Source organism: Mirounga angustirostris, unplaced genomic scaffold (genome assembly GCF_029215605.1).
Source record: "Mirounga angustirostris isolate CCGP_5_RB_7025 unplaced genomic scaffold, mMirAng1.0.hap1 SCAF_4, whole genome shotgun sequence".
In the NCBI taxonomy this organism is placed as follows: Eukaryota; Metazoa; Chordata; class Mammalia; order Carnivora; family Phocidae; genus Mirounga; species Mirounga angustirostris.
This window is the reverse complement of record NW_026991712.1, coordinates 111,026,888-111,043,090: the sequence shown is the minus strand read 5'-3', so window position 1 is coordinate 111,043,090 and position 16,203 is coordinate 111,026,888. Positions and strand designations below refer to the sequence as shown.

At 41.6% G+C, this 16,203-nt stretch overlaps 1 protein-coding gene across 3 annotated transcripts in view; it reads left to right on the top strand.

The window, feature by feature from the left end:
* The window catches only part of RWDD3 (RWD domain containing 3), a 55,010-nt gene that overhangs the window by 34,296 nt on the left and 4,511 nt on the right, over positions 1–16,203 (top strand). The window contains exon 1 of one of the 3 annotated variants that reach the window (XM_064588773.1): positions 10,027–10,138. The exons of the other annotated variants lie outside the window; for them this stretch is intronic. Coding sequence (XP_064444843.1) covers positions 10,054–10,138 — 85 coding nt within the window. The 5' untranslated portion in view covers positions 10,027–10,053. Of the gene's footprint in view, positions 1–10,026; positions 10,139–16,203 lie in introns of those variants that run through there. 3 annotated transcript variants of the gene reach the window in all.

Here is a 16,203-nt window from a genome sequence, read left to right as displayed (position 1 = left end):
AAAGTAAGTTAATTCTGCTACCGACCAAGGGATTTAGGTCAGCAAGCAAGGAGTGCATAAGCTTGAAGCAAGTTAACCCTTCAGAGTAGTTTGAGTGCTGGGGCATCTGGCTGGCTCAGCCAGTAGAGCATGTGACTCTTGATTTCGGGGTTGTGGGTTTCAGCCCCACATTGGGTGTGGAGATTACTTAAAAAGTAAAACTAAGGGGCGCCTGGGTGGCTCAGTTGGTTGGGCGACTGCCTTCGGCTCAGGTCATGATCCTGGAGTCCCGGGATCGAGTCCCGCATCGGGCTCCCTGCTCGGCAGGGAGTCTGCTTTGCCTTCTGACCCTATCCCCTCTCATGTGTTCTCTCTCATTCTCTTTCTCTCAAATAAATAAATAAAATCTTTAAAAAAAAAAAAAGATTCTCTCTCTCCCTCTACCTTTCCTCCCTCTCTAAAAAAAAAAAAGTAAAACTAAAAAAAAAGAGAGAGAGAGAGAGACTAGTTGGAGTGCTCTTCAGGGGGAGAGTTGGGGAAGAAGTTATTATAAAAAGGTCAAGAACTTTGGAGGTCAGCCAAAACAAAGTTCAAATTCAGCTTTGCAGACTTACCTAGGACATGTTATTTAACGGTTCTGAACTGATAAAAGTCAGTTCAGTAGTAACTTTCTCAGACTTTTGGAGGAGAATTACATGTAATGATATACATAAGTCACTTAGCCTAACACTGGCCTATAGTAGCTACTCAATAAATAGTACTTATTGTCATCATACACTTAAGATTCTTTCCTGCCTGCTCTTTCATCCCCCCCACCCCCACCCCCCGGCTGAAAAGCCAACAGACAAAAATTGTGATGATCAGCTTCGAGAGCATGTAAGATGCCATCAGTTGTAAGATAAGCCATTATTTTAGGTACCATCAAAAATGAAATATGCTGCCCCAAAATACTGCCAGTTATACTATGGTTCAGTCTCTTATCACTTGGAATTTTTTACACTTCTTGAAAAAGCTTTTTTAGACTTATTTAGATGGTACATTATCAAATACCACTGTTGTACATACATAAAAAGGAAAATAGAACAATAAATTGGTTAAAGTATTCCTGAAGCTCCCTCACATTCTGTGTCTGATGGCTGTGAATCAATGTCTCAACTCAGAGGCATCAGTGTCTGTGTTTTTCCATATATATCATCCTTTATTCCATCAAGAGCATCAGTGAAACAGCATTTCTTTCTTTTTTTTTTTTGTTTGAGAGAGAATGAGATAGAGAAAGAGAGCATGAGAGGGGGGAGGGTCAGAGGGAGAAAGCAGACTCCCTGCCGAGCAGGGAGCCCGATGCGGGACTCGATCCCGGGACTCCAGGATCATGACCTGAGCCGAAGGCAGTCGCTTAACCAACTGAGCCACCCAGGCGCCCCGAAACAGCATTTCTTTTAAAGAAGTCACTCCACTAATGCGAAGATTCTAGGATATTTTCCAAGTTGCTAATACCCATTCTGCCATTCTGCAAATTTTGAGACTGCTGCTTTCATGATCTCACCAGAAATCATGTGATCAAGGAGAACATCCAAGTTAATGCATGTGCAAGCCACCTCAGTGTCTGCTGCCTGGCCAATGGCCCGTGCAAGGTGCTGTCAATGGTATAAAGACTCCCAGTTTCAGAGTTGTTAAAACGTGGAAATAGGTGCATCTAAGGGTTGATGTACAAATGGTAGACAGCCCACATTATTACAGGTCCCTCACTTAGAAAAAACAAGTCACCATAAAATTATTTGAAATAGTGAGCTTGTTTAGCACATTAGAAAGTATTTGAATAACCCCTCTTTAATCTGTATAAAATGAAGTGTACTTGTATCAATCACATTGTCTTTCTTTTACACCAACAGGAAATGGTAGGCTGAGTTTTAGGCTAAAAACAACTTGCCCTAATTGAAGGAATGGTTTTCTTCAGTTCTATTAGCATCCTACTCACAGAGACTAGTTGGTGCCATTTGAAGATACTTGAGACCTGCAGCCTTTTCTTGCCAAGATTTGTTGTTATAACGTAAAAATCAAGCAGCAGCAAGGCTTAAGAGTTTTAAAAGAACAACTTCCTTCAATTTTAAGTTGAGGGCACATTCAGCTCAAAATCAGAAAAAAAGGAATCTTATAAAAGTATGATGAACTTACTAACATGTATTTTCCTCCCAGTACTCTTTTTTTTTTTAATTGAGATATACGCTATGTAAAATAAAATGCATAGGTCTAAAACAGTACAGTTAAATGGCATAAACTCATGTAACCACCACCCCAATCAAGAAATAGAATAGTTCTAGCATAACAAAAAAGTTCCCTGGGCCCCTTTCAACATAATGTGGTCTTTTAACTTAAATCATGGGTCAACAACATATTAAAGTATCAACAAAAAAGAAAGAAAAGAAAAAAGGAGAAACGAAACTTCTTAAGTGATCATGAGTTATAGGGTGAAAAATCTGTTTTATAACTTAATCTTAATTACTATGGCTATGTTGTTATATATAACTACCCTGTCTTCAAGTGATTTCGTTATTTTTAAAAAGATTAATATTAACCTGAATAGTAAATAAAATGTATACCCTAGTCACACACACACACACACACACAGGTGGAAATAGGATATATTTTTAGCCAGGCTGGATCAGGTAGCATGTGGTGTCCCATTTCAATTTCGGATATAAACACTATATAGACTTACCTACCACATGACTTCCAGACTTAGCCCAGCAATCTCAAAACTTTATATTTTGTAAATAATTACTTAAAATTTATTTTTTCTTTGTATACAACAAAGTGAAGTGGCAACTGTGGGAGACTATTACTGAAATGTACAAAGTTACTGTAAGATGACAATATACTTCTCCCTTTCACTCCCCTGTGTGAATCCATGGGACTTTAGTAGGAGTAATTCACTACTTTTTGCCCATTTGTACTTTCTTCATTACTCCAAATGTAATTCCAGTAAAGACATGGGTAATAATCTGCTTGCTTAATGTTGATGTGTATTAACATGTTCAAGGGCTAATAAAATCTGGTCAGAATCAGAGTAGAGGTAATAAGAAAAAATGAACCACAGTCTATTTACTTTGACACTGTAACTGTGGGTTCACTCATTCTTGATTTATTCTACAAATACTGAGTGCCTTTTATATGGCAGTCACTGTGCTAAAGTTGGAGGTACAACCAAAGATAGAATAACCAGACAGAGTGGGGGCTCAAAAGTTGTCCACCCAACAAGGAGTCAATCACTGTCCAGAGAACGAGGACAAGCACAATGTCTATTACTCACCGCATGAAAGTCATACCCTACTGGGGTTGTAGACACATAAGCAATTACAGTACAGTTTGACAAGTGTGTAAATATGATAAGTGGTGGGGAAATGTAGGAAGGGTCCTCAACTCAGACTCAGATGGAGGGGTGTGATTGAGATCTAAAGAACGGGTAAGAATTCACCAGGTAAAGAGCTGGGAAAGTAGCTTATAAGAAAGGAGAAGGAGATGGGACAGAGTATTTGGTAATATGATCCCAATAGTAGGAACCCTGGCCATTGCTTCTTCTTGAAGTATAATGTTCCTTTTAAAATAAATGAAGCTATCAGTGAAGAAATTACTGGCCAATCAAGGTTTCAAAGAGCAATGAGAATCACATAAATATAGCAGGATTTTATCTGAAACAATAGACCAAGTATTCTAGATCTACCTTTCTATTCTAAGATAGTTTTATATTCCTAGGGAGAGACAGAGACCCTTCCAAGTGATAAAAGTGCCACAAAGGAATTTTTTTTTTCTTGGCTTGATTTTTCTCTCCACTGAAAACAGAATGAAACAAAAAAGTGAAAACAACAGGGAAATACAGAAACCCTACCACAAAGGGACTATTGTCTTGATCCAGATTGTGTTAGAAAAATTGGCAAACCAGTGCTTCTCTGTTCCAATTGCTGGGAAACATCACCGTCATTACGAAATTCTTGAGATGCAGGCAGGCAATTTCATCTATTGCCATGATTTCAACAGGCTGCTGATTACCAAATGAGTTCTCTCTTAAGACCTGTCTCTCCCACTACACTACAACTTCCAAGAGGTCTGTGTCAAAAGCCATAGTTTCCTCGGGGCCTGGTGTAATACTTGGCACATAGTAAGGTGTTCAATAAATGCTTGTTGAATGAAAGTAGAGATTTATTTTTCCAGCCCTCTTTTTCTCCAGCATTCCTCCTTGTACCCTATGATGGGGAAACTCAAGCATGATGGCCAAACCAGAATTCCTTGGCCTTCTCTGACAGCCCTCCATTCACCTGGGAAGACACTTACCAGCTGGCCCCAGGAAAGGCTGATGTCTCTCCCAAACTGGATTGGGAGCTTCTGCAGGATGGTGACTGTGTCATATTCAGTCATCGTCATGGAATGCCTGAGATCTCATAAAATCACTAGGATATAGTAGGTGCTCCATAACTCTGCTGAATAAGGAGTTGTATAAAGAGTTTATAAACTTTGCAGTGAGTTTATTTGTATCAACAAATATGCATTGCATTCCTAATTCACTAGGCACTGTTTTAGATGTGGAGGACACAGGTGAACAAGACTGATAAGGCCCCTGGCTTCACGGAGGTCAAATTCTGGGGGAGACAGACAATAGACATGTCTGATTCTGTTTTTGATGTTTGACTGCTGCCAGCTTTCGAGCCCCAGCCCTCCCTCTTCCCTTCTGTCCCGCCTCTGGACAAGTGGGTGAGAAAGTCTGGGCACTCCCTCCCTTGTTCAGACCACAGAAACCCCAGCGATGCTGGGGTTTAGAGTTCTAACCCTGGCCCCACCCCCTAACCACAATGAACACCAGAGCCATTCACCCCTGACTTCAGTCAGGCCATTTTGAATTGCCCTATTCTTCCCAGAAAGCCTCAGCATGTGAGCAGTAAACCCTTTTGGACCCTTCTGGTACATGTGTGTCCTCATCACTTTGGTGGTGCTGATGGGGGACTGATCCTGTTTTCTGTGGAGCAACCACAAGACACAGGTAAACAAACAAGGTGATTTCAGATAATGGTAAATGTTATGGGAAAAATAAAACAGGGCGAGACAAACAGTGAGGGGTGGTGGCAGTCCAGGGATGGGGAAAAGGTGAGCTCTACAGAATTATGTATGTGACAACTTAATCTCTTGACTAAAACTCCACTTGATGTGGTGGAGACTACCAGCTGCCTCCCAATATTTTCCCTTTCTCCATAATAAGAAAGGAATAATAATAATATTTCATTTTTTCTTCCACTTTTAGCTGGGTACATGGCCTCCTAGAATAAAAATGCCATTTTCCAACTCCTTAACTGGGAGTGGTCATGGGACTAAATTCCAGTCAGTGGATTAGACTGAGTCCCATTCTTCTGACCAGATGTAGACTTGGTGGTTGGAGCTCCAGGGACCACCCTGGAGTATGGCATGACAGTGGGGACCCGATGCTGTACAGAGCAAAGCCACGGAAGGGAAGGACCATAGGTCCCTACGTTGCAGAACACCCCAGCTCTGCCTGCCTCCCTCCACTTGAACCTCTAAGACAAAAAACCCCAGTATCTCGTTAAAGGTGCTGAAGTTTTAGGTTTTGTGCTTTTCTCACCTGTAATGGATCCTAAACCATACATTTATTGGACATACCACTTTCGAACCTGTTATCTTCTGTCTCTTCATACCTCTCACCAACTCTGTTTTCTCTACTTAATCCCACTTCTTTTCTTCTTTTCCTTTCCCTCCTATTCCCCCCCCCTTTATTTCTGCTCTTTTCTCCTTATTGAGCATTATGCAAAAGTCAAATATCTTGACCTATTCTCTATTGAATATGTTTTAAAAGTAACTTATTATAGAGAATGTAAAATACACAAAAATAGGCAGAATAAAATACCAAATCCTTCTGCACTCACAACTCTGCCGCACCAGTTTTTAATCTATGGTCAACTCAGCCACATCCATACTCCAGCCTCTCGACCCTTTCTACATTATTTTGAAGCAAATCTCAGATCTCATGTTATTACTCAATAAAGTTTCAAGTCTTTCTATTGCTTCAAAAGCAGATGAAGCTACATTTTTCTTCTAGAAATAAAGCCAAATTATTAACTCATGTTTTTCTTCACTTCATAAAACTCATCCTTTTCATATTATCTTCTTAAGTGTTCACCTTCCTATTTCCCTGCTCTGTGCCCTCCCCCATTCCTTTTTTTTCTCCCTCATTCCCTTCTTCCTCCCTCTTTCTGTATCTAATACATCTTTTGCCTACAGGCCCCCCCCCCCCCCATTTTTTAAAAAAGGAAATCCAGGTCTAATTTTCCCAGTCATAGATGTGGTTCTTTGATATACCTACCTCTTTCTATTTTCAACCACTGAGAATCTATTTTGCCAAAATGGCAGGGTTTCCTCATTTATAGTTCCTTTATGAGTTTGAAAGGAAGTATTTTTAAAAAGTCACATAGTTCCCAAACTACCCTCCCCCTGTCTCCATAATAAAAATTGGCTATTTTAGTAGTATACTGTGACAAAATATAATTAATGAAAGCAATCCAGTTACAGTAATAACCCAAATTAAGTGTTGGATGTTATTTTAATTATACAAACTCTAAAACCCTACTGATACCGAAGACTTGTTTTTATAATATTGATAAGGCATTGAACTTTTATGTCATTGGACCTGGGCCATGTAGATGTTTTCCCATAAAACAAGCTGGAACTGTTTTGATATCACTCATGCATAAGAATCAAGCATGTTTCTCATAGGCAGAACGTCACCGATCTTTTGGAGTGAGTACAAACTATTTGGACATGGTGGAGGCAGATCTTGCCACCAAATGGTATGATTGCAGAGTCACTGTCAAATTCTCATATTTTATTTGTTTTTATTTTGTTATCTTGGTGAAAAATCAGTTTGTGACTTTTCACACTTTAATAGAACAAAAAGAACTATGACCAACTCACCGGTCTTTACGTACCTTTGGAAACAGACTATGTTCCTATACATTATAAACATATTTCTTCTCTGGGAAGTTGTGGGAAGTGCGTGTTACTCCACCCATTGCTTTCAGCTATTACATTGACCTTCACACCAATAAGAAAATGTGGTGAAAGAACTTGTAATTGTTGCTCGTTGTGTTTACTTGTCTAACCTAAATCTAAAGTCTTTGAGAGCAAGGGCTTGTTGCTTTCATTTCTGTATCTCAAAACACTCAGCTTGTAGGGTCAGGCCAATCAACAATCAGTGTGTGTCCAAGAACATTTTATGAAATGAGTAAATAAGAAACTCTTTAGGAGAACCAGTAGCACAGCTTATTGAAGTTCAGGTTCATTTCACAAGTTGGCATTCAGTGCCTCTTTTGTTCTTTACTTAGTGGTTTTCTCTCTCTTTTTTAATTCCAGTTAGTTAACATACAGTGTTATATTAGTTTCAGGTATACAATACTCTTAGTAGTTCTTAAAAAGTATTTTTACTTTTCTTATAGTCTTAACATGATCATTTTCCTTATCATGTCCCACTACTTCAGTATTCTTAGCTTTTTTGACATGATACTAACATTTAACCAACCTCTGCTAATACTCTTAAAATTGTGTATTCTTACTTCTATGCCCAAGTGGGGTTTGACTTACATTTTCAGATACAGTGTGAGTATTTAGGTCTACATACTACCCAGTGATAAAGTGAGTAGAAGTATTTTCTCAGAAAAGCTAAAAGAACTGTTTCCTGAGCTAGTGGTTTTAACTGGAGGTCAGAGATTTAAAACTTCTCCTCCTTATGGTCTTGGTAAAACAACTGTTTAGAAAAGTTGCTTGTATAAATAATATTCTAGCAAATCACACACTGTTTGAGGAAGAATTGGAGAGGGAGAGGCAGAGAGACCATGCTCTAACTAGACATTCATCTACATGTCTAGACGTTCATTCCACATTGAAATATTTAGACTTTTCAGTAGCCTGTGAATACAAGAAAATTTCTTACATTAAGGTAGGGTTTAGATATTTGACACGTAGCTGATATTTTCATAGTGCGAGAAATATCAAGCTGACATTATGCTTTCTCTGTGATGATTTCTTCCAAATGTCAGAGAGTAGAAACTCATTCGAGGGATTTCAGGGCCTTAGGATAGTGTCAATTTAAAAGACATTCACATCGACTCCTTTTTTATTTAAACATGCTAAATGGAGGATGAAAAGCAGGTTAAGAAATCAACGGAGAAAGGAAGAGCAAAGAAGAAACCTATTGACAAGAAAATTTTATGAAGAAAATTTTAAATAGATCGATGGACTCTTACATCAATTTCATGAAACCCTAGCTGACAGCAAGCTTTGTGATTGTCTCCTAATATTTCTGACAACTGGAGTCTTGCTGTTCATATATTTCACTCATATCAATTATGTTGAATTTGGGAAATTAAAAATAAGATATGAACTATTTGGTTTTTTGTAGACTATCTTAAATAAGTAAGTCAAATAACCAATATTTGTATTTTAATACTGACATTGGACTTCAAACTAAAATCAAATAACTTAAGTGATATTTTAAATTAAAAATTTATTCTTTTGTTCACCAAACTCCTTAGAAGCTAATTATGAACCTACTGAACTGCTATTTTGGAAATAACTCAAAGAAATTTTAAAAATTATTATTAAACAAATTGGCCACATTAGAGATAATTATGAGTTTAAATAAACCTTTGTCTTTCCCAATTATGTGCACAGCAGTGCTCTTAATTACTTGGGGTCACTGAAATCCCATGGCATCCTGCGAAAAGCATTTCTCCTGCAGTCTATCTGGTTAGATTTCCTTTCTTTTTTTGGAAGCCAGCATCTTTTTCTTTTTAAAATCTCTTTTTAGCAACAGTGGGAATGATGTTGAGCATGGTAACATGGATTCAGAATCTTAAAATCAGCCCCGTTTGTTGTGACTTCTGTAGGTCAATGACAGGAGTCACTGTGTAGCCATCTAAGTTCTCTGATTTATCTTACAAACTTATTTCTGATACAAAGAAAAAATTGTGGAACCTCAGTGAGCTAGACCAGCCACTTCTTGGGGCTGCAAAATTTTAAATTGTTACTTAGAAAAACAAAAGGACAAGCTAAACGCGCTGACTGATAGAACTATCACAGAGGATCATTGTAATCTTGTTCACTAAATCAAAGCTGGAACAGAATGGATTGATAATTCTGTTACCCAATTGGTATTGCTCAAATTCTTCAATTGAAGTGCTGGATTCAAGGACGATCATTCCATTATTAGGCTTTAAGAGCCGCACTGTTTTGTATTGCATCGAATATCACAAAATGAGTAATATTGAAAAGCTAGAGTTTGCTACGTTTATACACTTGAGGTACCCCCCAAGGCCAAGGAGTCTGGGCTGCCCCCTGTGAAGACAGGAGACAAATGGGGAAGGTTAAGACGTTGCTTCCAGCAACCTGGCGCATAGCTCCCCACAAGGTCCAGAGCCACCCCAGTAACATCCTTAGAATGGCAGGACCTGCAGGTCCTAGGCTTTTGCGGGGTTAAGAGAAAGGTCTCAGGAATCCGGCCCTGGTCCAGAGTCCCAGCGCCAGTCACAGCTCAGCATCTGGGCTTGTTACTGCCCTGGGCCTTTTCCGGGTGTCTCACACTGCCAGAGTCACTAAAGGCTTCATCGGGACAGAGTATCTCCTGCTAACTGCAAGGTCCCCAACACCTAGTTCAGTTCTGAGCCGGACCAGGGCTCACCTCCTCACTGGTCACTTTCCTGCTTGTTTTTGTCTTCCTAACCGTCAAGTTCCTTTCGCCCAGTCTGTCCACCCCGGCAGTCCAGGGCCAAGTCTGGGCGGGAATGGTGGGTGTTCAAAGCCTGGGCTAAAGTTAGGGGATTTCGGGCGTCCCGAGTCTGCGAGCAGGAGCTTCTGGGCGGCCTCCTAGGCCCCCGTCCCCGCCCGGGGCGGCGCGCGAGGGAGACGCGGGGCGCCCCCCAGTGGCCGCCCGGCCGCGCCGCTCCGGGCCGGTGGGGGCGGGGGCGGCGGCGGCGGCGGCGGCGGCGGCGGAAGGGGAGGGGCGGCGGCGGCAGCGGGGCGGCCATGGCGGAGCCCGCCCGGGAGGAGCTCTCGGCCCTGGCAGCGATTTTCTGCGGGCCCGGCGAGTGCGAAGTGCTGAGTCGCTCAGGTGACTACCCCCGCGAGGGAGGGGCCGGGCGTCCTTCCTCCGCACCCGCGGCACTGCGCTCCCTGCCCCGGGGCCCACCCTCGCGGACCCGGCTCGTTGAGGACGCAACGACACGCACCGGGACTGGAGATGTGTGGGGGCAGGCGGGAGAGTGAGGCGACCCCCTCCAACGTGAACAGTGCGGCGGCGCTCCGCCGGGGACGGAGACCGCAGCGCCCAGGCCGGTGCGGCTCGCCGGACGGCCCCCGCCTTCCGCGCCCCTCCGGCCGCGCCCGCCCCGCTGCCACGGGCCGAGCGCCGGGCCCTGCGCGCCCGCAGCCCCGGTCCCGGAACGCACTCCACCCGGCTTCCCGGGCCGCCAGTGTTGGCTTCCGGTCTCACCTTGCAAGGAGGCCTGTCCTGACACCCCCCGTTTAAACCCAGCTGCCCCAAATTGCGTTTTGCCCGTTGTAAGCTCTGTGCATTATTCCTTCAGCGCACTCGACCACAGGTTTAACTCTCTGGGCATGGAGTGTGCCGAGTTGCAGGTGGGCGGGGACCCTGTCTGTTACGTAACCACAAAACTCCGTGCACCTAGGACAGTGCCGGGCATAGGGTAGTTAGTAAATGTTTGTTGAATGAATCTGTGAACTGGCCCAGTGCTCTATCCGAACCCTTTCTCAGTGAGGTTTCCTAGTTGATAGTTCTTCTTTTGCGTTTTTCTAGTCCGCTGAAAGGGGGCTGTCAGCTAGAGGCTCTTGGGGGCGCGTTGATCCAACTCACGTGTACTGATTCCCTGTAAACACTGGCAGGGTTTCAAAGACACCGCCCGTGTCCTCTGGGAACTTAGTCTAGAAAGGTCCTTTTGGCTCTTTTTTGATAATAGTTATCAAAACTTATTCTGTCCCTGTCTGTGACTTCTTCTTTTTTTTTTTTTTTAAGATTTTATTTATTTGAGAGAGAGAGAATGAGAGACAGAGAGCATGAGAGGGAGGAGGGCCAGAGGGAGAAGCAGACTCCCCGCTGAGCAGGGAGCCCGATGCGGGACTCGATCCCGGGACTCCAGGATCATGACCTGAGCCGAAGGCAGTCGCTTAACCAACTGAGCCACCCAGGCGCCCCTCATTCTTTTTTTTTTTTAAAAGATTTTATTTACTTATTTGAGACAGAGAGACTGAGAGAGAGAGCACGTGAGAGGGGGGAGGGTCGGGAGGGAGAAGCAGGTTCCCCGCTGAGCAGGGAGCCCGATGCGGGACTCGATCCCGGGACTCCAGGATCATGACCTGAGCCGAAGGCAGTCGCTTAACCAACTGAGCCACCCAGGCGCCCTGTGACTTCTATTAAGTAAAAACCAGAACTGCACTTCCAATTTTCACTTAGCTTTTAAATACATTATGTAAATTTTTTGGCATGGGATTTAGCCTTCTGTTATGTTTCAGCAACTATTAAAATTGCCTTTCTGACCATAAATTGGTTGACCTTTAAGAAAGTAGTCTAAAAATATTCTGGGTGTTGTGAGAAAACCATCTAGGACTAAGATGAGTTTCATGGTATCATTTGGTTGCTTATTCACACAGGAAGCCAGAGCTGGGCCTTTTCATGTATTCTTCCTGGCATCACCTGTGGTCATGTGACCACTGTTCTGAACCTGGCACTGTGAACCAATTCGGGTAATGGAGCAGCTTCCTTTTCAGTGCCTAGCCTGTCTTGCATCTTATATAGAAGCTGTCGTTGACAATCCATATGAAATAATTTATTTTTAGTGTTTTCTTGTCACCCCCCCTTCTGGTTGGATAGCATTCATAATTCTTCATCATCTTACTCACTGTCTCCATGTCTCTACTGATAATTACTTCTGCCTGAGGCAGGCTGTTTAGGAGATCATCAGTTTTTCTAAATTCTTTCATAATGGCTCAGTTGAAATATCCTGGAAAAATGAACATATGATTTCCCATCACGCCTTAAAAAGGATGGAGTGGTAGCGAGCCGGGTCATGAGTACATAGCTGTGCATAAGATACTGCTGATGGGTCAGAGAAAACGTAAAAAAGTAAGCATAGAAAGAAAGAGAGCAGTTTCTTAATAGCGAGAACACTGTGAACCCTTTATCTGCTGTTAAATTGAGCATGACTTTCAAGCCATGCCTCCTAATTAATTTAATTCAGCATTCTGGCATCAATAAGTAATTGAATTATAAAAGAATTCAGTGTAACAACTTAGGACATTTTGTTGCTGAAAGGTTCATTGGAGAATAGAACAATTCAGTGATTGAAATAGCGATGTTTGATGTTCACAACTGGGAATTAAGGGTAAGGTAAGGCCTTCTTTAATAGACCACAGTAAACATACAGCGGGCTGCTGCCTGCCGTTCTCACCGTCACTGTCAGCCTGGGTTGGAGGATACAAGATTGATACCAGAACATTCTTAACACCATCAGTTCCATTCTGGCCTCCCTGCAAATAATGCTGCTTCTTGTTGCCCCTGGAATCAGGAGAACATTGTGGGACATTGTGGGTGGAATTGCACTTCTGGTATGAGGTTGCCCAGGAAGGGTTAGGCTGCCAACCCAAGGGTCAACCATAAGAGTGAAGAGCCTGACTAATTGGAATCAGTTAGGTTGGGCTAATTTGTGCTGGGAATTTCAGGGGACTTAAGCACATGGCCTCGTTACAGTGGTTATAGTAAGCTCATAGTAAGAAGCATCAGGTATAACTATCTCTTAAGGGTGCAAATGATGTAAACCCCCACACTGCTGTCTACTATGGAGTGCTGTGGGTAGACCAAATCAGAAATATTCTACCCCTCCCTGTACAGTGCAGTCAGGCCAGGTGCCAGGTTTAATGGGGTCACCTTCCATGTACCTCATACTTCAAATGCATCTTACTTGGTGAGGGGTACTCTTAGCTTTGTTTTATAGAGAAGTTAACGTATGCTCAGGCTGGTTAAGTAACTACCAGACACCAGAGTGTATGGACACTTAGATAGAGATGGGGTTGCTGCATGAGGAAAAGAATTCTTAGCAAGGATAATACTTGTGAAAGAGCAATAATGAGCACCCAGAGAAAGGAGATGTGTCTCACCCAACTTACGTTCTGAGTAATTTTGAAGGGGAGTGTGTGGGCATTCATATGTGTGCACACCTATCAGATAGATGAAATTGATATTGTTATAAATCCTTATTTTCCTGATGAGATAGTTAAGGGTCACAGATTATATTGCTGTCGTCAGTGCTCATTCTATGTGGAGTCGTATTTCTGGAAATTATCTTGTGGATCAAAAAGTTGTAAAATGGGAGGTATATAAGACTCAATATATAATATGTTTGCACAGTAGCTTCAGCGTGAATTTTTGTCTTCTGCTAACACTCATGTTCAGATTGGATTGGGCCCTCTTGCTAAATGAATCATCACTGTCACCCACTGACCCCTCTAAATCTGCTCAGCTGTTTCCTGCTGATTGTCAGTACTGTGCTCACCTCTGTAAAACCAATTCAGCCTTGAACTTGACTTCTAAAGGATGGGATTGCCACTTTTAGCTTCACTTATTTTTAGTTTTCCTTTTGCTTTTTTTCTCTAACCACATTTTAAACACATATAAAAATCCAGCCGTAGCATAAAAACAAGCACGAGTGGATGCATACTTGTGGCGAGCTGCCCGGGAGGAAGAGGAAAGAAAGCCCCATGCAATGAAGTACAAGAGGGGATTGGGTGCTGCTTCTTGGTTTTCTGAACAAAGGCTTACTTTGAAGATATCTAAAAATTGAAAAAAAAAAAAAAAGCAAGTAAAAGGAAAGTCAGTTGTATATGGCTTCTTAATGGGCTCTAAATAAATCTTGAAGAACTCATTCTATTAAATTGTTTACATTTTCCAATGTCTTCTGTTATTGGACAGCATTCATTAAGTTCCTATTGTGTGACTATGAAATAGGGGAAATCCTTAAAAATAACACTGCTGTGGAATTTGGGGTTCAGTTCAGTTTCTCTAGTTTGAAACTTTGTTGTTTGGTGTGTTGTTAGGTGTATAATTTCTTTCATGTACTTATAGGGAAGAACAAGATCTGAAACCTATTTTAGTTAGTGTTTTATTTATGAAATTGATACACTTATTATAAGGCAGGGTGACTTAAAAAAAAAAAAAAACAACTAGGGAATTTTTATGTGAATTTCAACCGGGGCAAGGCCTACATCTTTTGGTAGGATCTTTGGATTAAAATAGTCTTGGAACTTAGGAAAATTTTAGTTTTCTAGGGCAAGCATAAGTTTTCTGGGGCATAGATGTTTATTGACAATGATGAATTTGTGAGTTAAACTTAATAATGAGTTTTTTGAGGTCAGGGAGGGGCAAAGATTAGCATGAGATTTAGAGCAGATTATTTTTCTGTTAATCACTCTTTCTAAGCTGTTAATAGTCTTAAAGCAGATAGAGGCAACTTTGTTTTTTTGTGTATCTTTTTTTTAATGAAAAAATCAGATTGATGGTACATGTGGTTATATAAAAAATTCTGACGTGAGAGAGAGCCAGTTTAATTGCATGTACAAACTAAAGCAGATGTGAAAGCAGGGTAATATACATACTTCTGGAGTTTTAGGGAGAAAATGAGTTTTTAAAAGAATGTATAATTTTATTACCACATTAAATATCAGCAGAGTGGGGTTGTTGTTGGGCTTTTCATTTTCCTATAGCGATAACATCATTTTGTGTAATTTTAGTTTGCAGCCCCAGTATGTGTGTGTCTGTGTGTGGGGGGGAATGGGCAGGGAGTCGCTGTCTCTGAGAAGACCAATTAGGAAGAATGTTAATCCTTCCCAATTCTTGAAAAAATCAAAGCAACTTTTCTTCTAAACATATAACTAATAATTTTACAATTTTCTAAGGCAAAAGTAAAGATTTCTCCCATTGCTTTTTTTTTTTTTTTTTGAGAGAGAAGAACGTGAGGTGGAGAGAGGGAGAGAGAGAGTCCCAAGCAGGCTCCACACCCAGCATGGAGCCCAACACAGGGCTTGATCCCACCCCCCCTTAGATCATGACCTGAGTTGAAATCAAGAGCTGAACGCCCAACCAACTGAGCCACCCAGGTGTCCCTCTCCCTTGTTTTCTATTTGCTGACTAGGACCAGAAAATCACTAAGAGAGAAAAATATAAATTCATCAGGATTTGAAAGGCCAGCTCAATAGCATTTTCATACTTTCTCCCTGGACTGCCTGTTTCTGTCAGTTGGTTACCTGCACTGGGGAGGAATAGGTGGGTACTTATATGGCAGAGATTGGAGAACACTGTGGGTTTCAGAGTTTTGATCAGAAAGGGATTCTTGCTTGAAGGGAAAAGCTTGCCTTGTGGACACAAGTACTATATTAGTTTCCTGTGGCTACTATAACAAATTTCCAAAAATGTGGTGGCTTAAAATAACAGACATTCTTTCTCTTGTAGTGCTGGAGGTCAGAAGTCTGAAATCAGCTTCACCAGGCTGAAAGCATGTGGTCCCTCTGGAGGCTCTAGGGGCAGAATCCACTTGTTTGCCTTTTCCAGCTTCTAGAGCTGAATTCTTGCACCCCTTTGCTCATGGTCCTCTATCTTCAAAGCCAATAGCATGGCATCTGACTTCACTGATTACATTGCCTTTTGTGGTACAGTTTCCCTCTGCCTTGCTCTTATAAGGACACTTGTGATTACGTTTAGGGCCCATCTCAGGATCCTTAACCTAATCACATCTGCAAAGGCACTTTTGCCATGTTCTGGGGATTAGCACATACACATTTTGGGGCCATTTTTTAGCCTATCACAGGTAGCAAGGACTTCTGTACCTGTGAGCCCCATGGTTACAAGCTAGTGCTCAGACTGTTTAACTGTAAAATTTAAAAGTTTCTTATAACTTGTAAAATTATTTCTTGGTTGTTGTCTAAAAAGAAACTTTTGAGATATTCCAGTGGTGAAGAAAATAGTTCATTAGGTTCAACCATAATAGTTCTGGTATGAAAGTACCACGAAATAAGTTCAAAGTACCATGGGAACCATAAGACAGATTTTAAGAGATGTGATGTTCGTTGAATGATGAATAATATGAATATATGAAGTTCTTCAGAAGTTAT